At 42.1% G+C, this 22796-nt stretch overlaps 3 protein-coding genes across 4 annotated transcripts; 1 reads left to right on the top strand and 2 right to left on the bottom strand.

Moving 5' to 3' along the window:
• Positions 1–145: 145 nt before the first annotated feature.
• Positions 146–9931, top strand: LOC306700476 (tyrosine-protein kinase STYK1-like; the record flags this gene model as incomplete). The annotated part of the gene is made up of 17 exons (XM_079165502.1): positions 146–569; positions 662–743; positions 1152–1280; positions 1446–1591; positions 1675–1791; positions 1886–1979; positions 2115–2160; positions 5093–5179; positions 5997–6052; positions 6201–6365; positions 7417–7779; positions 7909–8090; positions 8195–8269; positions 8861–9069; positions 9199–9239; positions 9553–9649; positions 9739–9931. The coding sequence occupies exons 1-17, from the start codon at positions 501–503 to the stop codon at positions 9929–9931; spliced, it is 2151 nt and encodes a 716-aa protein (XP_079021628.1). The 5' UTR covers positions 146–500.
• A 646-nt stretch (positions 9932–10577) lies between these two features.
• phc1 (polyhomeotic homolog 1) lies at positions 10578–16763 on the bottom strand. Of its 2 annotated transcripts, none has more exons than XM_079164650.1 (14): positions 16647–16763; positions 15681–15802; positions 15475–15585; positions 15310–15378; positions 15065–15208; positions 14610–14813; positions 13757–14467; positions 13510–13639; positions 13214–13392; positions 13037–13100; positions 12836–12923; positions 12552–12723; positions 11566–11800; positions 10578–11476 (listed from the first exon to the last, which is right to left on the bottom strand). In XM_079164650.1, the coding sequence occupies exons 2-14, from the start codon at positions 15795–15797 to the stop codon at positions 11325–11327; spliced, it is 2376 nt and encodes a 791-aa protein (XP_079020776.1). In that variant the 5' UTR covers positions 15798–15802; positions 16647–16763; the 3' UTR covers positions 10578–11324. The 2 variants fall into 2 exon arrangements, with proteins under 2 accessions (XP_079020776.1, XP_079020777.1); XM_079164651.1 differs by having other exon boundaries at positions 13214–13377.
• Positions 16764–17000: 237 nt separating this feature from the next.
• Positions 17001–22671, bottom strand: m6pr (mannose-6-phosphate receptor (cation dependent)). Its single transcript, XM_079164658.1, has 7 exons — positions 22364–22671; positions 21197–21369; positions 20833–21002; positions 20479–20588; positions 19000–19130; positions 18796–18922; positions 17001–18701 (listed from the first exon to the last, which is right to left on the bottom strand). Exons 1-7 carry the CDS (start codon positions 22367–22369, stop codon positions 18579–18581), a joined length of 840 nt encoding a protein of 279 aa, XP_079020784.1. The 5' UTR covers positions 22370–22671; the 3' UTR covers positions 17001–18578.
• Positions 22672–22796: the final 125 nt, after the last annotated feature.

Below are 22796 nucleotides of genomic sequence, written 5' to 3'. Positions count from 1 at the left end.
ATAAGGGAAACATGGTTCAATGCTCATGTGGTACTAATACCGCTCAACACTCCAGTCCAGCGGGTGGCGGTAATGAGCCAATACGTTGCCTATTAAATTCAAAGAAGAAGAAACAAGACGGAGTAGAAGAAGAACAAGAGTGTGCTCCCTATGGTTTCTCCAGAAGAGGGCAGTAATGCGGTCGTTTGTTTGGTTTATCAAGCCTGATAATACCCGTGTCGTTTGTAGCTCTAGCTAACTGTAGCTAACTTAAAGCTACGTCTAATAATTCAACACATGGTAACAACAGGCGTCGCTGATTCTGCGACAGTGATTTCTGTGGATGAGATATCTGTGACATAACGACACTGGTTCCACTGCGTCGGATTAGTTGAACTTCGACACACTGGGCGGTGCGTTGAACCCTGCTCTGCAAGTACAGGAGACGATTCGTGTGAACTTTAACTTCGTGTTTAGCTTAATTGAAGCGCATTGTCGCTGCGAATACAAGTAACCCGAAGATGACGTCCAAGAAAGTGGTGGAGTTGTTCTACGATGTGGTTTCTCCGTACTCCTGGCTTGGCTTTGAGGTTCATTTCTTCTAGATGTCACCTTCAGTAACACGGACACATACTTGGTTTAAAGATAAATAAATAACGCTTTGTGTGTTTCGTGTTTCTAGATCATGTGCCGCTACAGAAACGTGTGGAACATAGAGCTCAAACTGCGCCCTGCGTTTCTGGGTGGCATCATGCAAGGGTCGGGTAAGTTAACAGTGGTGGAAAGTAACTAAGTACATTTACTCGAGTACTGTACTGAAGTGCTGCTTTAAGGTACTTTGTTTCTGCTACTGGACACTTATATTCCTCTACATTAAAGAAAGTACTTATCACTCCACCACATGTAAAGCTTTGCAGATTCAGATTAAATGTATAATCAGCAAATACATATATTATTAAAGGTTAAAATAATAAAAGGGCGAGTAGTATAAAGTAATTCAAGTTTGCACACAGCTGCAACATTAAAGTAAAACACATTAATGCAAATATAATCCAATAATAATTAGTACTTATTTTGATGCTAATACTTATACTTGAATACGGGGCTTTTACTCCTATTTGTGTGGACACTGTCGGTACTGTTACGTTTCATTTATTTATCTTTCATGACAGGAAACAAGCCCCCTGGTCTGGTTCCAAACAAATTCCAGTACATGAACAAGGACCTGCACCGCTTGTCGGAGTATTTTGGTGTTCCCTTGCAGGCTCCGTCCGACCCCTTTGAGGCCATGTTCCAAAAAGGTACCGAGAAGCAGGACCTGATGGGATCAGTGCTGTGATATGTGTTGATTAAACCATGCCTGGATCAAGTTGCTCATTCAGCCTTGCACAAGACCGTGGTGGTACTATTTCATCAAAGCTCGCAATGCAGAGAGTTTCAGGTCTTCTCCTATTTTCTTCTCCCAGGCTCCTTGACTGCGATGCGATTTGTGACGGCAGTACAAGAGAGGGAGACGGGTGGAGACAAGCAGGTGGAGCAGGTGTCCCGGGAGCTGTGGAGAAGGATCTGGAGTGAGGACAAAGACATCACAGAACCTGCATCATTGTCTGAGGTACCAGCGAGTCCAGCCTGCTTGGGTTTGAGAAGATTAAGAAACACGGTTTGGGGTTGTCACATTTCTTTTTGTTTGTGCAGGCAGCGATGAAAGCAGGACTGTCTGAGAGCGAGATTAAAGAAGCGCTGGAGCTGTCCACCTCCAAGGAGATCAAAGACAAGCTGAAAAGCGCAACACAGTATGCACTTGAACACGGGGTCAGTGGTCCTTCAGTTCCCCTTGTAGATCCACACAAGAGAGACGAGACATTGCAATGTAATGACCAAATTCTGTCCTGTTGTGTCTCCCCAGGCATTTGGCTTCCCACTTGTGGTGTGTCACGTAAATGGAAAGCCAGAGATGTTTTTTGGTTCTGACAGATTTGAGCTCATGGCTCACTGCATTGGTGAGAAAACTGTTGTCCTTCACGAAGACAAGCGCGTGTAGTGCAAAAGTGACAATAGAAAGATTAAAATTGCACTTTACATAGCCATAAATGTCTGAGATTTGTGCCGCAATCTCATTTTGTTCTCTGTTGCAGGCGAGAAGTGGCTGGGACCTCAGCCTGGCACATCAGCTGCCAAGCTGTGAGATACAAAGCTGCCATCAAACGCTGCCGGTTTGCTCACAAAGTCTTTGAGTTTTCTTCTAATTCTTCAAATATCATACGATATGTGCCCTTTAAAACCAAGCAGTGTTTTTCCAATAGGCCTTAATAACAAATGGTAGAGTAAATACTGTTAATTATGTGCCATTGACAGCTTCCAGATGATAATCTTGCTATCTTTGCGAATGAAACACAAAGATACATTTATGAAAAGGATGCAATTGTGTCTGTGTTGCATGATGTAACACATAACTTGTCATGCTAGTGTCGAGGCTCTATGAGTGGTGGGACGGTCGGTCCAGCACTTTGGTCCACACTGAAATATCTCAAAATCTACGACAGTCATCCACATTCATTGTCCCAACAGGATGAATCCTAATGACGTTGGCGTTTCCCTGACGGTTGCTTCAGTGCCGCCACGAGGTTGACATTTGTAGTTGTGGTGAAACGCATCAGTAACTAAATGGATGGATGGCCGAGACATTAAGTGGAGAGATTCATGTCCCCCTCAGGATGAATTGTAATAACATCGGGTCATGATGATCCCATCAGCCTCAGCTGTACTATGTTTTAAATGATGTTGTTCTTAAATCAAGAAGTTAAACCATCTTTCTGAATAAATAAATATAACTTTGATCATAAATCCGTCTCCGGCTCAGTAGTTTCCTCACAGCATATGGAGCGGAGGCCTTTCTGTACAGGTTTCCTCCCGCAGTACAAATACATGCAGATGAGGTGGGGTGGAAACTAAACAGCATTTAGGTTTTAATGTTAGTGGGTTTATGGTTATTTGTTTATGACTGTTTGCACAGAGGAACTGTGTGGGTGTAACTCTCATTCACAGAGAGCAGGGATACACTCCACCCTCTTGCAAAAATAAACGGGATGTGGTTATGGATGATGAATGGTTGGATAAAACCTTCGTTATGAAATGTATATCAAATACAATGTGTCATTACATGAGATAGCAACAAATAACTCGATGTTTAATATTTTTCATAGAGCTTACATTTCTCCATTGTCAGTCCATCAGATGGAGTAGCTCAACTACTGCCAATCAGATCAATAATACATCACAATAGTTAATTCTGGTTAAAAAAATAGAAATAAGCGGTGGAGAGGTGGGCAGTTGCTCTCCACTTCTCACTAATCTGCTACCGTTTGTCTGAGATTTACACCCTCCATTGTATTTATTCCCTTTCTTTCTCTTCTTAGTATGTAAATTGCATTTGTCAGAAACCGGGCCGAACGTCCATGACAAAAAGGGGAGATGCATTCAACAAAGCAGTTTAACAAGTTATTAGTTCTAAAGTAACATAAACTAACAGTGACATGTGAAGTCAGTAATTTCAGCAGTGTAAGTGTATATGCAGTGTTGCATAGTGTAGAAATAAACCGCAACCAAAACCACAATGGGTGTCTCAGGAGAGAGAGAGAGACCCACTGAGAATCACGAGTGTTTTTATACAGGGTGCACTGGCACACAGGGCCAGTGTTGTTAATGGCCTCAGGTGTTTCCACTCGGCTGATGACCCTCTGCCACACCCACCTCCAGCACCTGCAAGGAGAGCAGCCAAACGGACAGGCAGACAGGGCAGAGAGGGTCGTCACACATTTACACAAGGTGCACAACATGGAAAGATTAATAATCAATGATTCTCAGTCCACTCCACTTGTTCATATGAAAAGGGAAGAGGAAAAGTCTTTCTATCTGGATAGTTTCATATGATGAAATAATTAAATGTGAAAAATACAATTAATATGCAAGCGTATTTCAGTGTCATTAAATACAAGAAACGATTAGAGAAAGTGACGTTTAAAGGACGTGTCTTTGTCGCACCGTGTGATATTAATTTAAATAAACATTTGTTTTTGAGGGACATCATTTGCTTTGATCTGATTCCCGACTGTCTCTTGAGAAACTTCCCTTTAAATCCAAACATTTATAGGAGTGGAATTTTTTTAATTCTTACTTGATTACATTAAATTGCGTCCCAAGTTAACTTCTGTAATATGCCATAATAATGCAGAATTGGAAAATAACCAGCATATTTGATCAAGTACTGACTTGTTTGAGGTAAATGCAATTGAATATTTCCATTTCTTGCTACTTTGTACTTAGAGTTGAATAGATAGACAATCTAATAATGTAATATATGATGATATATGAGCCATTTTCTGCAGAATGAATACTAAGACAGTATTGTCTCATTACTCATTTATAATGCAGGACTTTTACTTGTAAACTGGTAATGTAACCTTGTTGTATTGGTACTTTTGCTTAAGTAAAGGATTTGACTACTTCTTCCATCGCTGCAATAATGCATTGTCCTAATTGACAGTACACTATTTATACATTGTTCATGATGCAGGAAAATGTATCTTCATTTAATGCCTGTCCCTTGAAAGTAAAGCAATATGTCATTGTTGACTAAATACTCCAGAGCAGGCAAAGCTTGTCATACAGGTTGCAGTGCAATGAAAGCTGAAAACAAAGGGCCTAAAAATGGCAAAGAGCGGCCAGACCAGTTTTCCCAAACAAAGAGGATTAAGGCAGGGCCAGAAGTAGCTGACATATGTCGACTTCAGAGAAGCAGCTAATGACAGAATGTGGTCGAGCAAACTCTGAAAGAAAAACCTGATATCAGTGTGATGCATCACTTCTTAACACAGCGGAGAGTGACACAAAGGAGGAAGAAGGAAGAGGTAAATAGAAGAGAATAGGGAGAAGCTGTAGGTGAGGAGGGCGGAGTTAAGAAAACACACACAAGGTGGAACATAGACAAACAGAGAGCAGCGCATTGATCCCCTGAGCCAGACAAATCACCTGAGAAAAACAATACAATGAAGATCTGAGCAGCAGCTGAACCCGGACAACACATTCAGCCTGGAGGATGTATGAAACGTGTCTGACTGGGTCAAAGAGGGAAACATGAGCACGCAATAACAGGATTTGACATTTTATTTTTGGGAAATAAGACAAAACTGAAGGAGCTGAGGTAAGGTATTTCATACACTATGTGTCTTTTTATATGTCATGTTATATATTGTTAATCTGAGGTAGGGTGAATGAATGTCTTTGCAGAATATCGATCTAACAAAAGACTTTGTATCTTTCTCTGGTTACAGTCTTCCTTTAATGATTGTGACATATTTGATCAGTTTTGTGTGTGAAAGCCAAAGCCTTCTTTTACATTTGCCCTTTGGTTGTGTAGTACAGCACTGGCAATTATGGGTTAAAACAATGCTGATGAACTGGTTTAGAGATCTCGGTTCTGACGTGAAAGGATGGTCATGTGGTTGAAGATTTCCCCGGTGTGGCTTCAGTGTAATCTCTGTTCCTAGACACTGCATTTAAAGCTGCTCTCAATTCAGATATACCGCGTAGAGATTCTTCAATTAGAGAGTAATCTGAAGATTTGTGTTACCAAAGAAGACAGAACAAATTCGGTGAGGTGGCAGAGTCTTTATTCTGACTGCCAGTCGTCATTGGCAGGAAGAAACAGTTTGGCATTCCCTCTGACACGGTGAGACAACATCTGAAGCTCCTGGTCTCAGTTACACGTTCGCTCCGACACCTTCTCATACTGGACACCAAGAGTCATGTTACTCTTCACAGATTCAGCCCCAGAGAATACATTGGTTTCAGGACTACCACTGTTTACTTTATGTGTGTTTCTGTCAAATATCCTAAAGCCAATACATATTTTAAGCATATAGAAGTACTACCTACCGAATATAATGTATGGCTGTGTGAACTGTGTGTGAGAAATGGACAAAAGTCAATTAAAAAATATCTTTTTTTACACTTGACAGAATGTCTTCCGTATCAGAAGCAGACTTCCGCTGCCAGCATGGAGATACTATCTGTGGTAAGTTCCCATTAGAGGCCTTGACTAGACAGATGAACAGACGACATACCAGCACAGTCTGCACAGAGAAACACGTCATGACACTTTGAGATCACTGTATCTGACTTGCTGAGTGATTGGCGTTTCCTTGTGTCCGTCCTGCTTGCAGAGATCCGTTTTTACGAGCAGGAGGTGATCGTTGTGCCCGTCTTGCTGCTGGCCAGCTTCCTGGTCACGCTGGTCTTCATTCTCCTGATGCGCTTTTGTCCAGAGAAAGTCGATCGTATTCGTCCGCAGGCCTCAAAGCCCAGGAGAGTGCTGCATGGCATCGATGGTAAGACACTGGAAAAGATACCAGTTTGTTGGCGTTGTTTAAGCCGAAATAATTGAAATCACAGATCATAATATCACAAAAAATACAACAGCAAGCTGATTCCAGATGTGTATTTTTGTGTTTTATATTTTCCAAGTGATATAGTTACGCGACACGGTTCATTTTATGCATACATTTTTGTCTTTTAAACTGTCCCTTCCTCACGTTCATTGTATAGTTTTTATAGCACAAACTCAGCTATAAGTCTGACTTGTCATTTATTTTGTCAATATAACAAAGTATAAAGCTGCCAGGATCCCATAATAATTATAGAATTATAGAACCATTCAAGGCAAAAGACAAGTTTTACTTTTGATCCACACAAAAATGTAAGAAAAAATACTTTACAGCCTATTTACATACAGGAGATTAGTTGTTGTGCCTTTTTTATTTAAAGTCTGTGTTCCTGTAAATTACTGATAATATTTTTAATTCGTACCTTTAAAAATGTCTTCCGATATAATGTTTTGTTTGACAGACATAAGTGAGATACTGTGTGAAAGCCACACATCGGCACTTCCAACTGGTTTTCTCAGTTATATTACTATTAATAAAACATGCTCAGTGTTTTCACAGTAGATATGTAGAGTTGACAGTAGAACCAGCCTCCCTCCTCATTCTTTTACACTATTTTCTGTGCTACAGATTCATTTGAAAGGGATTTTTTCCTAAATCATTTTTTTATAGGCTATCTTTATCTATGGCTAAATGTTACTATTTAGGTGGCAGCTCTGGGGCATAAAAATGTGATTGTTTTATTCCCCTCTTCAACCACTTATCCATATTCTTGGAATCAATGTTTTCAACTACAATGTCAATCAGTTATGGAGTAATTATTCCTTCATTTGTAAACATTAAACTGCAGAGCAGCATTTGTGTTTTTTAATAAAGCAAGGAGATGATGAAGATCAATACTTCTATTTACCTACTTTCATGTAAATCCTCGCACTTATCTCTGATGATAATGTTTCCCTGTCTCCCTCTCTGTCTCTCCTCAACTCTCCATCCATAGCTCCACCAGGTATCAATGTCATGGAGCATGAGAGCATCGCTCTGGACATGCCCAGTAGCTACTCCACCTTCAACCCCCCGAGCACGTACGCCTCTAAAACCCCCTCCAGGTCTGCTGTGGCCACACTCTCCCTCCCACCCTCCCAACCACCACCCCCCCTCCCAGCCAGCACCCCACTGGAGCCCCTCGTGCCCATTTTCACTCCCATCGTCCAGCCCAGGGAGTTGCCCCGTCAGAGGCTGCCTGAGTCCTTCAACCTGGTCACCCCTCTGCCTGTTGCCTTCTCCCTGCGGCCCAACACCTCTGTGTCCCTCTACAGGGCCCGAATGGAAAACAGGAATGTGGTGCTGCGAGTTCTAAATGGTGAGATGGTTAAACATTCATTTAATGGAGGCTCCTAATTGTCTCATTTGATTTTCGGGACATGGTTTCTGTAACTGCAGTGTTCCCTCTTTTAATCTCCTCTCTCCCTCTCGTTCTTGACCTTTCCAGACAACGCTGATGACACAGAAAGACACAGCTTCCTGGGCTTTGCCTCCTTCCTGGCCCAGCTGGGGCCACATCCCTTCCTGCCAGAGCTTCTCGGTGTGGTCTCACTTCGAGCTCCTCTGGTTACAGTTGTGGAAGAGCTGGAGAACAGAGACCTGCTCAGCTTCCTGTGGCGATGCAGAGAGGTATGTTTGTTTTTACAGAGAGTATTCTGCTGCCGTGTGTGTTACCTCACTTCAAACAAATAGAAACAAACATTTAAACGTCTCTTTGTGTTTTCTCATTTCAGCAGAACGTGGATCCTCCATGTGAGATGACTGAGAGACGAATATTCACCATGGCTAAACAGGTGGCCTCAGCACTGGTCAGTATGCTAATAAACATGTCTTCACCATTTTACGCCACACATTTGACTTTAAAACCACTGACACACACTAACCCTGTCCTGACCCATCTCAGCATCCTGCTTGTTGGCAGGGCTTCCCCTCCAATAATCCTTCAGCATATCATGCACCCACCTAACAATCCCAAAGATGACTCAAATACAATTTTCATTGCCTCGTGACTTTGTGGAAATCTGAGAACAACCTATAGTCTATAGCAATGCTAGCAGATCTGGAGGCTGTACCTTCACACAGCTGCGCTTAAGTGGTGGACCAACACACCGACAGACCAAGAGACAACTCTAGAGCCACGAGCATGTCAATTAAATTCCGTCAACCCAAAATTAAACTGCTTTAATCCACTAACTTTTGAAATATCTCTCTATGCTTTAAATCACTGGATTTATCCCAACAATGCACCTACTATCTTAAACAGATGATCTAAAAACAGTTTCTGAGGTCTCTGGAAGACCTTTACATGTTTACTTCATGTCAACAGTGATGACTGAAATGAGCTGCGCAGGTTTATGTGCTTAATCCTGAGATGCCCCCGTGTTTTATTGCCCAATCAGGAGTTCCTTCACAACAAAGACCTTCTCCACGGAAACATTCGTGCCCGCAGCGTACTGGTCACCAAGGACTCCACTGCCAAGCTTTGGGGCCTGCATGGAGTCTACACAAGGAAGAACCAGGGAGCCAAGCAGAAAGACGATCCCAGTATGAAGAAATGGCAGGCACCCGAGCTGCTCGTCAGGAAACCCGCCACTCAGAGCAGCGACATGTGAGTTCTCCTGTTTTTGACATCCTCCAACACAGATGCTGCTGCAGCATAAAAAACACATTATTTATATAATGCTGAGTATATTATTAAGATTGTAACCATTGTTTGTGTCGGTGTGTTCCTCTCTAGTTGGTCATTAGGCATCTTACTGTATGAAATGGCAACAATGGGTAAGTTGTATTTTAACTCTTGACATAAGTCATAAATGAAAAACAACCTCTCACTTTAATACAGTGTCTCTGTTTTGTAGCTAATGCAAACCCATTAACAGGACTACTTTATTGAAATGTTAGATTTTAATATGATTTCTGTAATGTGTAAAGTATTTATTTTAGCCAAACAAAGACACCAATAAACAGCGCCTCGATTTCCCCGAAAAGTTACAGTACAACATAATATATATTGATATGACATTGTAAAAGTAAATATATATTGATATCATATCGACCCTCCCACCGTCAACATTTGCTCTTTTCTCTCCAGGTGAAGCTCCGTTTGCAGAAATCTCAGTTAATGAGCTTCTGCAGTTTCATCAACGAGGGAAAAGTCTGAAAAAACCTCCAAATTGTTCCAACACGCTGTAAGTAGCCACTGCATGTTCTACATGACACAAAATCAAACCATACACTGCCGTGTCCCTCTTTAACAAATGTGCTGTAAATGTCTCAGGTACTCCGTCATTAAGGGTTGCTGCCAGTGGAAAGATCAAGAACGACCCTCTCTGGCTGAGGTGAGCCGCAAGATCCTCTCAGGAGAGAAAAATGCCTCTGACAAAGTCCTCAAGGTGTCCGGGACAGTTAACATTGAGAAGTACCTGCAGGAAGCAGGATACGGGGAAACCAACAGCTACACTGTTTTCTGATCAGTTTTCTGCCTGTGTCAGCAAAATAGATTGCACTATTCTCCCCAGCGGTACACTTCTACAAAACAATATCTGTCAGGTGCAATAAAAGTGTCCCAAACTGTGTTTATGAGCGCTTTGGGCACTGACTTTTTATTTTTAATGTATTCTTCTACTTCAGGTTTGGAAATAAGTTAACTTCCGGGAACTCATTATTTTCATTTAAGTAAGACCTCATAAATATGTGTAAATACCTTTGAGGTTCAGTTGGGGTATTACGACCGGTAATTATGCAGTAGTAAACTTAGAGATATGTAAACTTGACAAATGTACAGTCGCTGCATCCTGAACTTGTAGTCGATACTGTCAACTTATGACAGTTTACAGATCTTGTAGAAGCAAATGTATATTAACAGATGTAATATATGTTATTACCACATTTTTGTGGTTATACAATTTGGAAGTTGTGGAAATGAAGGGCACATAGAAGTATTTATGCTATTTTTACACTCACTGACTTTTCTATAAGCTCAGCTCATGTGAACATCTGCCAGCAAGAAATGAGCTCGAACTGTTTATACAAATGTGAATTAAAAAAATGCAAGATCAACAATCTTTTGTGTGGCATCATGGGGGTATTGAAAGTATACACAGAGAGAGATCCAGTAACAGGTATTGTTTATTGGTAGTACTGCATACATGTACACAGAGCACTTCCATTCAGCCCCTTCAGAGAGCAAACCACGAGGAATACCTATTTTCAGGTAGTTAAGTTGATTAAATCTACTAAAACTATATCATATCCATGAAAAAATAATTTTGATTGTAGTACAAAATGGAAAAGATACAAAACTAAACTTTTGAGAACTGGTAAAATGAACTAATTAAAATAGGCGTTCTTAGTGTCCTTTACTTGGTGTGATCGGAGCCTAGATAGAACATCTATGGTAAATAAACAGGTGACTACTAAAAAGACAAATATATAAATGAAGTGGACTGATGAGGACATCACTCCATATCATGCCACTAAAGTTAAAGCACCGTTTGAAATACAGCAAGAAGGCAACGTTCTTCTCTCCACCCAACAGGTGCACTGTCCTAGTTAGAAGCACAGATTACTGCAGGACGAGGACACATACAGACGGCTTCTACACAGCGGCAGAAAGAAACCTGACCAACACTTCTGACATGGACACAGACTGTCCATGCTCACCACTCACACTAAACAGTACACACAGAACATGTTTTTGTACATTCACTGTCCAGAAAGTAAACTGTGCATCCTCATGTCTCCACCTGACTGATGGTGCACCATTGTTTTGTAAAAAAAACAAAAAAAGGTCCATGTATTGATTCCAGTGAGGAGTCATCAATGAGGAAGTGATCCTGACGTCCCTCTGAGGAGCTCTCGGAGTCACTCACGCAGGGTGTTGATGGAGGCGCAGATCTTGAGCGCTGGACCCAGCTTGATATTCATTGTGGAGATGAGATGGTCCTCTCGCAGGAGCATCAGAGCCTGTCCGTCTATTTCCTGGGACAGAAACTGGGCGGCCAACTCTTCACAGCCTGGACACCACCCGACAGGAAGACAGACTTAGTACAAAGATAGAGCGGGAGACGTAGAACAACGGCTGTCTAATAGTCTGAACACCAACCTTGAAGTGAGGAGATAAACCTGCAGACTTCCTCCACGTTCCACTGGGCAGGAGTAGCTGAGAGAAAGTTAGCCCCCTCTAGTGGGAGGCTCCCAGGAGCCAAGCTGTCAGACGGAGGAGCCCCGAGCTCAGCTCTGGAGCAGGAGTGTGAAGAGCTCGGAGACAGGGAGGGAGACTCGTCCTCCTCTTCACCGTCGCTGGATACGTCCTCCGAGCGACTGGACTCAGAGTGACACTACGTCCAAAAGAGTGGAGACACAAAAGCATAAGCCGGCCATTTTTTTAATTAAATACTTTCTCTAGTATCACTATGAACAAATGAAATGTATGTGTATGAACTATATGGTACAAACAATGACAAAGACGCTGCCGTATTCACGCCGAGATGACGTTATTTTGAGTGTTGATGGAGCTGCTAATGTTAGCTTAGCACCGATCGATCAGAGCTCCATTCAGAAAACAAGTATTTTAAAAGTGATTTGCTTGTCGTCTTGCGGAGACAACTAAAAAAACATGAATTCAAACTTTTAACAAATCGGCATCATTACGTAGTTATTTCTGTATCCCTATTTGACCGTTTGTTGCGGTTAAATCACAGCAAAGCTGTTACGAACCCGGACAAGATGGCGTTTAGTTTTCAGGTAAGTACAAAGCAAATAGTAGTTATCTCTCTCATGGTTATTGGCGGAAAAAAATGGACGGTTTCATTGAGATAGGCCACGCCCCCTCTCCGGCAGCGCAACTTACCACAAATGGCCCCCGCAAATAAACTGACGCGAATTTGTTTGGTGTGAATACTTTCTCAACCCAATTAGCTCTCCTTTATAAATATGTAAATCTATATGAAGACAGATCACAGGTATAACGTTTTCATCTTTAAACAAGGTTAAATGTTTTTTTGTAAACAGCTGGGCACTGTAATCCTAGACATTACTGAGCATCCGGCTGCACCAGCAGTCGCATCCTTTGAACTACAGATATCTTACCTTAACAGATAGATGCCTGCTTGATGATTTATTACACGTGATACTAGAACTGCTCCTGCGAGAGGGGCCTCTTCGCCTAGCAGCGCTCTCATTGGTTGCTGGAGGTGTTGGCAGCCCGGCACCACTCCTCCCTCTGCTGGTCTTGAAGTGTTGGCTGCAGCTCACGTTATACCTGCGGATCCAAGAGAACAGTCAAAACCCAGAAGACATTCCTAGATCTTTGCACTCGTTTTTACTTCAGTGGCATCCCCCGATGTAGTCGTTTGGCTCGACGTAAATCATACCTCTTTGCACAGGTATTTGAACAGAACCTCTTTGATCCTCTGAACTGGCTGGCTGGGGCGAGGCTTCCACAATACTCACACTTTAACACTGAAGAGGAAAAGCAACGGATGAAACTATGTTACATAGGAAATACTAATGCACACAGATTCAGGGTATCATGCTTGATCTTTAAGACGATAAAGAGATATTCAAACACTTACACGGAGGTCCGTTCTCTGAGCGGCCAACCAGGGCAAAATCTCTGTCTTTGAGGAGTCCAGCAACCTGTCACATCAAACACAAGCCCGAAATTATTCACATGGAAAAGGTGCAAAGCCAGTGTATTTGAAATAAGAGAATTGATTGGAATCTGTGTTGTCGCAGCAGTGCACACTGACGGGGAAAGGCTCGGCTCCCTCCTGGATGACAAAGCCCTCTATGAGGTGGGTGAGCACTTGAGGTTTGACCACTGCCTGGGGGACAGGCGCTCTGTCTTTGTCCCCATGCCCGACTCTTGACAAGGGCAGCGGCAACGACAGGGTGGGAGGAGATGAGAAGGCAGCTGCAACAGGAGGAGCTAGTCAGGATCAAAAAGAAACAGGGAAAATAATGAGCTTTCAACCAGATTTCTAGACCTATAGTTACCAAAAGTAGTACTACTAACAGTCTATGCTTGGTTTGGAGATTGACATACCCAAGTCCTTTGTAGGGGCAGGGGATAAGGGAGGGGCAGAATCTTTCATGGGTGCAGAGGATAGTGTCGCCATCTCATTTGGAGCATCACAGTCAGATTTTCTCTTCAGAGAGCCGATGGCAGGCTTAATCTAATAGTATATGTGGGGGGGGGGGGGGGGGGGGGGGCAAACTGTTAAAATTCCTTGTAGTTATCCTTACACCTAACCCAAAAAGTGTCAGTACGTCCTTTCATTGATCGATCTTACCATAGCACTGATGTTGGAGACTGTGTTAACATTCCCGCCAGCTGTACCTTCGTGGGCTGTGCTGCTTCGTGCGTGTGCCAGAGCCTGTGTGTTTCCTGTTAAGCCCTGTCGGGCTCCCACGAGCTGCACGGGGATATGGGGACTGTTGTGCTGGCTGTTGCTAGGTGGCGCTGGGAGAATGTGAGGTGGGTGTCGAGGAGGAAGCTGCACAGGTAAGCGGTGTCCCTGAGCTGTCTTGGGCTGGATTGGCACAGGTCCTTTTTCCGTAGGAGCGCTGGCCTGTTGTAGGGGCTGCACCACCAGAGTCTGCGTGTTAACGTTGGCTTTTTGGGTCACTGAGCCAATGGAGTAGCCCTGGGTGGTGGTTGTAACACTTGAGGTGGGCACCAGGATCACAGGGGCAGCAGAGGAGGACAGGAGGAGCTGGGAGAGAGGGAGTGCTTGAGAGGAAGTGGAGGAAGGAGCTACTGAAGCAGCAGGAGTACCAGGCTTTAAAGTCATGGTGTTGGCAGAGGACTGCTGAGCAAAGTTGGGTTTGGCCATCTGTTGCTGCTGCTGTGGTTGCACTTGCTGCTGCTGAGCCGTCTGGGCGAACGTCTGCTGCTGGTGCTGACCGAGAGGGAAGCCGGCAACATCTTTCCTCTCCGGAATCTCAGACTTTACCGGAACAGCTCTGGGAGTGGAAGTGCAATGGAGGGCCAGATTCTGCACCTATAAGATATAGAAAGGAGGAGGTTGTGGGAAATGCATTGAAGAAAAGTAGCAAGACTGTGCTTTGTGTACATATTTAAGACTGTACGACTTCAAAAAGACCAGACTTTACATTACAATGCAATGTTAATGTTACTCAAACCTGATCATTGTCAGACTGAGCACCGGCAGGAGTGACTTCATGCTGTTGTTGTTGTTGTTGTTGTTGTTGTTGCTGTTGTTGTTGTTGCTGCTGCTGCTGCTGCTGCTGCTGTGTCTGGGCAACTGTTGCTACAGCAGCTGTTGCTGTACCACCAGGCATGAAGATGAGCTGAGAGGCAAGGGGAGCCCTAAGCGAGCGGTTGACCTATGTGAGGAGCAAGACAGCTGTCAACATCGTATATATTTCAGTGAAGGACTAATAGAGGCTGTTGCTGCTCAGACTAACAACAGTGTGTTTCTTTTTGTTCCTAAGTAAATGTCGTAGACTACATGATTCTAGTTATGAGTAGCAGAAAACACCAACCCAAAAGTAAATCTCTTAAGCACTAAATCAGACAAGCCCAATATGCATTAGTTTAGCCGATTATTACACATAAACAACACTTTTAAACTCACCCTGAGGTACATCTGCCCCTGTCCTGCAGGGTTTCCGCCTAGCAGCACTGACTGGTTGAGAGCGGTTGTTGCTGCGGAGGTGGCCGGACCGTGGGGACGGGGATTGGTCATGGTACCTCCTGCAGACGTGGTGCTCAGGTTGACCTGGGAGGAAAAGAAAGCTGTAAATTCCTATCAAACTTACCTTACTATTTCAAAATCTTGCTGTGTGAATCATAATTTAAACAACTTACAACAAAACTTACTGTGTTGGTAGCCTGGGACATGCTGTTAGCCGGCGTATTGGACTGTCGATTAGCTGCAAGCGTAGCAGCCTGATTTAAAAGAAGAGCAATGAAGGGGGACACGGTTTAATGCTTCTGAATATATTGTTGTACTGACTGCATTTTACTGTCATCATTTTGGGTTACCTGTTGCACGGCGGCCAAGTTGTGGAGTTGGGCACTGTTGATCTGCTGCTGCAGCATCAGCTGCTGGAAGTACTGAGCTGCATTTGGCTGTCTTTGCAGCGCTTGAAGAGCCTTAAAAAACACAAACACACAGATACATATCTCAAAAAAAAAAAGTCTCTAACAAACAGCCTTTTTATCAGATCTATGCAGTCGTTTATGCACACCTGTACAGCCTGTCTCTCATACAGAGACATGTGGGCTATCTGGGGTGCACGAGAGTTCCCACTTGTCGGAGGATTTCCGTTGGTGGTGCCTGTGTTTTGGTCTTCACCTGCATCCATGTTTGCTGCTCAAAACACAGAAGACACTCATCAAAAGTAGTTGTGACCAAACATTTTTGTTGTATGTGCAAGAAATATTGCAAACTAACTGTACAATTTTTGTCAAGCACTTGTTGAATGTGCAATTTACACTCTTTACTGGAGCCACACGATACAAAAAAAGCTTAAATAAATGCACATGTTAAATGTTAAATCATCAGTTAGCTTAAGTACATTACAACCACACTCTGTGTCAACTCAGTAGGTTTCAAATGTACAGCAAACACGTATAACAGGGCAATTTCAAGAGCACACTGCTGCAGTACGATATCAAAATGTCCAGCGGTAACTTTAAGAGGACCCATAAATCACAGCTCGCTACAGCCACGCAGTGATTTTTAACTTTACTCATGAGCTTGCCAGATGTTTTTGCTAAACTACTAATAGTAGAACTCATGGGCATTAAGGTATTTACATTAGCACACCAGTTGTCAACATAATGGATGAATGCGAGAGAGAAAAACATGGAGGAAAGCTTTTTTGTTTTTAAAACAAGAAAGAAGCTAGCATCTGTGGCTAACTACTACTTTGCCAGTTAGCTAACCCGTCTCTCAACACAATTCTGACAAACCGTAACTAAAATACATTAACGTGTGTAGAAGTATTGAATGTATGTGGGAAAGTAGTTAGTTTCGTCATAACACTTAAATTATGAGTAGAAAAGATGCAGCGTTAGTTTAACATACGCTAGATATGCTAACTAACTAGCAATGCTAACTGTTTACTGCAGGCAAAAAGCTAGCAACTACGTGGCTATCATTCTCACAAGAAGTCAACGTCTAGTTTTTTTCAGTGTGCTTATGTGTTTACCTCTCCTTGGTATTCTGTCCTTTTCACACTTAAATGCACTCGAGTTTATAATGCGATCTTGTTTTGAACTGCTAACAACGGTAGCCACTTTCAGAGGTTTTTGCCTCCAACGAAGCCCCGCCCCTTACGAGTCCCTTTCTTCTTCTTCTTCTTCTTTGTGTGGTGGCGGATTGCAAAACCACAGTAAATCACGTATACTGCCCGATACCGCCGCCTACTGCCACAGCGTGTGCCGATCCCATACACAAGCCCAGGAACATCTGCCAAGAGGTGTTTGTTCAAAACCCACTCAACGTCAGAAAGCAAGAGCTTAACCATAACGTTCATTCAAACACAAAGTATTACTTAAATGTGTTGTGCCTTAAATGATTTTATTAAAACAGTTTACATTCATTAAATCTCCAAAGGGTGAGTGCACTTGGGTGTGTACTAATTTCACCACTACAATGGACATACACAAACTACTTTCATATTTTATTTGTTTATGGAATCACAAAAGAAACAAAAACATTGGAATCCTCACTGAAACAAACACGTTTTTACTGAATATTAATCTAGAGGCTGATTCCCTGACATAGCAACTTAATAAACACAAAAAGCAAAGATGGAAACAAACCAAAATAAACACAAGTGCTCACACTGACAATAATATAGTAACTTGATACGCAACTGAACGTTCCTAACATCATTCAACCATCAAAATCCTGCTGTAATCCATTAATCATTGGAATTTTCTAAACATTTTACAAACTTCATTATTTGTATCCTCAGAGCCGTAACATGTTTACAACCGTACTATGTTGATATAGGTGTATAGAAAATGAAGTTCTTTCATTGCCGCATATCCTCCTAAAGAAGCAAAGCATCAGGCATGAAGCGGCCTGAATATTTGGTCAAAAGACAGTCGACTCTTCTCCTACAATGTTGGTGTGTGTGTTATATAATGTAGGCATCCAGGCCAGAGTTTGCCGACTATAATATTAATTATTAAATATATCTGTGATCAGAAATATTAGTCTTTTGTTGTGAATGTTCATTTATTCTATGGAAATACAAGTACATAAACCCCATATATATATATATATATATCATACTTTTTGATATAATAAATTATAAATAGCATAATACATCAAATTTGAGTTGGATGCTTTGCTTCAGACACTACATTTGTAAGTTCAGTGCATTAATTTAACAGCATTGTTGACCTTTCAGATAAATACGTAATAGGACGGTTAGTTATAACTGTCGAGATCATGGAAGCATTTTAGGAAGATATTGGAGAGAAAGGAAGATGCCCAACCAAAAATCCAGGTCAGTCAAGCTATTTCTATTTGTGTAGAAAGGCTGTAGGCACAGTCACAGAACTTATAATTAAACATTTACATTCTCATATTACTTCTTTCACTTTCAATACACAAAATCCATAAACTGATTAAAGCCAAATTACACAAGCAAAAGCACTTGTGCGTTTTGTAACCTGCAACTGTCAGTGCACAACTAGGATCCAAGAAAAAAAATTAAACAACCATCAAAAAAACAGCTAAGCAGAAAAAGATGAGCAATAGGACATTAAGTTTAAATCAGGTAGAAATCCAACTTCTTAACTTCTCCCTTTAGTGCCAGATTTCCACAGAAGAAAAGTCACTCTTTATTGTCACTTTGTAATATCGGATAAGTCACTCATTTGTTTGACATCAAACAGCTGAATGAAATGCATGGGGTAGGAAGAGGAGACCGGTCTGTCAGCCCTATGAGTAACGTGCCCGTAAGTGACGAGAAGATCACAGGTCGTTGCTCTAGGCACAAGTCTGGAATACACGCTGACAGGTCCTAACCTAAACCAGCACAGGAAAAACAAGACTTGTGTCTAACAGCAACCTGCCGCTTGTGTCACACAGCGAAACATTCTGTCCCACTTCTGACGTATTGAGATCACATAGGCAGTAAGTGGTCATCTCTCTCCTCTGGCTCTTCTTCTAAAGGTTCTGTGGCCACTCCCCTGTAAGCCGGGGCGTTCTCCCGATTCCCTGACCGACACACAAAGTCACATCCATCCTGTGGAGGGGGGGGGGGGTTAAGTTTGTTGTGAATTCTTTTTTTAAAGACACACAAGCCTGATGTTTTAATGATGCATTAAATGAAGGCTTACCGCTGTCATGTTGCCAAATTCCACCCAAAAAGCATAATTCGGGAATTGCTCCATCCCTTTGGCTCCAACAATCAGTCGTTGGTAGAGGAAACCTCCAATGAGATAAACAGCCAGAAGACAGAAACCACTGGAAGAAGAGAAGGTCTATGAGCATTAATCATTCATGTGCCTTAACGTTAAGGGTAACAGACTGTAATTACGCACATGATGAGTATTATGGAGCCGGCGCTGATGTGGGACTCAACAGCTTCACACATAGCACTGGAGTCCAGCTCAAACAGGTAGAAACAGTCCTGCACCCTCTGCCTGTCCTCCAGCACCACCTTCAGCTGGGCCTGCGAGTGAGATGGTGAGAGACAAAGGTAAATACAACACACGAGAGGAAAGGGAGACTAATGGACACAGGAGAAACATTAGGCCATGTCCAGACCTGCATTGCCCTGTGTAAAGAAAACACTTTTATACAGTAAATACATTTAACTCAATTTTTGTAACGTCAATGGAATATTTGATTGTCTTTCCTTGTAATCATCAAAATGAAGAGTAAACTCACTGCGATGATTTGCAGAGTTGTAAAACTGTGCGTCATAGTATTATATTTCGCTGTGCAGAGTTGGGCAGATATGTTTCTCAAAGATGCCTTCCTGGATCATATGTCGTCTGGTACCTGAAGCAACATGCCCCTACAAACGCAGCCCCTTGCATTTTTTTGTTTTGAACACGTTGACATTTTTGGTTTGAGCCCCTGGGGTCGTATTCCTAAAGCTTCCTAGCAGAAAAAGTTGCTCATAGTGACTGAATTCTGTCATTCTTAAGAGTCATAGAATTATTACACTTTCTAAGAATTTCCACTAACATCTAAGACAAGGTCCTGGTAAAGATACAAGTTATTCACAAAGTATCTTAGCCCTTTCAGAGAGCTCTTGAGGTGAAAACCTATTAGAGGGAGAAGGGAGGAGGACTTCCAAGAGGATAACGAGCTTCTTAAGCAGAGGAGGAAATGGTGGCAAGACAAAAGGTATTAGATTGCGCCGGGATGTTTGTGGTCAATCTCATTAGCGATTCACTCACATCTCCCACCCAATGCAATTATGCCATAACGTCGAAAAATTCCAGTGTTTGCTGGTTCATAGATTTACATGAATCAACCTCCCAATGCTGCTACTTATATAAACTAGCCAGACATCACAGAATCTGATGGAAGCTGAGCTATTTCCCCCCCCGTTAATATCAAATAGATTAAGTACTAAAATTACCAGCATGGTAAATAAATGTAAACAAATACACATAAGCGTGAGCTTATGTTACTATAGACCTGTGTTTTCAAACATTCTGTGAGCTACTTTTAAAGTAAGTCTATGGCTTACACTTTATTCAACAGAGATGTCATTACATTAAATAGTATTCATAATAGCACCATGTCTTTCGCTGTCCATTCTATGCCCATTATCACTAAGAGTGCATTAATCCTTTCTCTTTTTTTGGATCAACCAATCACACCTCTTTACAATAATGCATCATTCTGTCCCTTCCTGCCTCAAAGTTGCTCTGAGAAGTTTCCTAATCCACTCTTAAGCTAGGACTCTCAGAGTATCCTCAGAGCTCTTGTGAATGTGGCCACTAGGAAGTTAGCATTTCCTTTCACAAAATGAGTCATCCAAAAGCCATCCATGTTTCCTTTACCACATCCATGTTCTTCTTGCAGGAGATCCTGATCATGGCTTTCCTCATTTCTTTGTTACAGTGGGCATCATAACTGTCACCGTTGTTGTAGATCAACAGCACCCAGTCACCTGCAAGAACAGTTGAGTGTAAAAAATAGACCATGCAGACACAATACTGATCTAAATCACTTCAGGAAAGGTTTAATCTCGTGGTCAGACTTAACAGTGAACAATTCTACTGCATTTTTGGGCTAATTATGCTCGTAGTTTGTCTCAAAACACAATGCAATGCTCCGACCAAAGATTCCAAATCACAGACGGTTAACATTCAAACACGAAGTCAGAGTAAGTCTGTTATTCGGCGGAGACTTACTTCCTCCAATGGCCTGCGTTGCATTATACAGGCCAACCACTGTTGGTTTACTTCCCGGCTTCTTGCTGTCCAGCTGAACAACGCCGGCGCCGGGAAAACCCCCTGCATCTCCACACAGCTGGAACACATATGTGTAACTCTCAGTTCCAATCTTGGCCTCTGCTGTAAAGCTGCCAACACGAGAACAAATCCCAGTAAACGATTAGTAACATGCGAGACAGCGGTGAACACCGAGGACAATCAGGCAAAATGCTTCTGTCACGGTTGGTTTGCATATTCAATAAGTGCGGATTTTTAACAAAAACAATCTAACGTCATATTGATGGCGCTGAATGTGCAGGTACACAACGGAGACACGTCTTACTTCTTATGGGCAAATGACTCGATTCGACTGAGGACTTTGCGCTCCGAGGCCGACTCGTTTAACAGTGTACAGCCTTTGGTGCTGTCAGTGGCGTAGACCCCACTCCCACACAGGACCAGCTGAACGACCAGGGTCCACCGCAGGAAGGACCCTCCGCCGCGACTGTTGACTGCCTGGCACAGATGAAAAAAAGAAAGACTCATCACCATTCAATCAATTCTCAAATATATTACTTATAATTCATTAGAAATTAAGGAATGGACGAAATTAAAATATATATAAAATGAGAGATGATAATAACTATTAAACATCTGATTTTTATCGATACAGTTTAAACTACAGAAAAATAAATGTGATCGAACTATGTTATCACTTTTAGCGCTGAAAGGAGACGTCAATTAGAGTTATAGGCAACTACTTTGATAACAGATTCATAATTTAAGTCACTTTTCCTCTAAAATTGCAAAAGAATTGCTGCCTTTATTCATCATACATGTTATTAAACTGAATAACTTTGGGTTTTAGACTGTTGATCCGCCAAAACCAGCTATTAATCCCCTTAAACTCTGGGACATTTTTACTTTATCTACTTTATATTTTTATTACTATTTTACAAACACAATGATTAAATCTTAAATGAAAATAATCATTAATTGCAGCTCTAATCCTGCTGACATTTCTTTTGTGCAGGACTGCTTTATGGTAATATTGGATTTGTATATGATTTTTGAATCAATGTGATAAAGTACCTTTGTTTGTCAGGTATTTAATTCAGCGAATAACCAGAAACAGAGAAAACCTGTTTGTCTATTTCGTGCATATATTACATATACTAAGATAGGTGATTTTATCCATATGAAATAACTTCAATGACGGGATGCATGCTCATTCATTTGCTTCTTCAACAGAAAAAACCACAACTAGGACGAAACTACCTCTCCATTTTTTAGACAAAATATATTTTACGTGTAGGCTACAATATATCAATCAATCAACAATCGTGTAACTGGGAAATGAAGTTGTGACACCACATACACTAAAGCGTGTGCAAGCAAAATGTCTGTCCATCTGCGCATGAGGCAATAACTTTTCTAGAGGAAGCAGTCAGTTATTAATACATCTCTGGAAAGCTTAAGAGTTTAACTTCAGGCTGCATTGTGCACCTACCTTCATGACGTCTTCTACAGTCAATGAGTAGGGGGGGTTTCCTTTGTTAGTTACGGTTTTAAGAGCCGTTTCAACATGTAGCCCGTTGTGTGATGAGCTTCGTCGCGCTAACGTCGCTTCCTGGTTGACTTAATAAAGCAATAAAGCTGCTATTTTGTTATGCAATTAAAATAAAGTACAGCTGCATGTAGTCTGGAGTTTTAAATGAACGTTGTTAGCGGCACGCTTCTCCTGTCCCGGATAAGAAACGCGCTTTTTTTTTCTCAAATTGTGTGAAGTGGCATCCAAGAGGCTAACAGGCTACAGGCAGCAGCAGCGGAGTGCGGAAGTGAAACTAAACACACACGCGCACGTGACGGTCCAGATGAAGCGCGGCCAATGAGCTGCTCCCCCACACGGCATCAGCTGACCAGAGGACGTGCAGTTGAGTGAA

This window comes from Pholis gunnellus, assembly GCF_910591455.1.
Source record: "Pholis gunnellus genome assembly, chromosome: 8".
NCBI classification, from domain to species: domain Eukaryota; kingdom Metazoa; phylum Chordata; class Actinopteri; order Perciformes; family Pholidae; genus Pholis; species Pholis gunnellus.
Note: the sequence above shows the minus strand (reverse complement) of the source record. Positions and strands in the feature narration are given on the sequence as shown.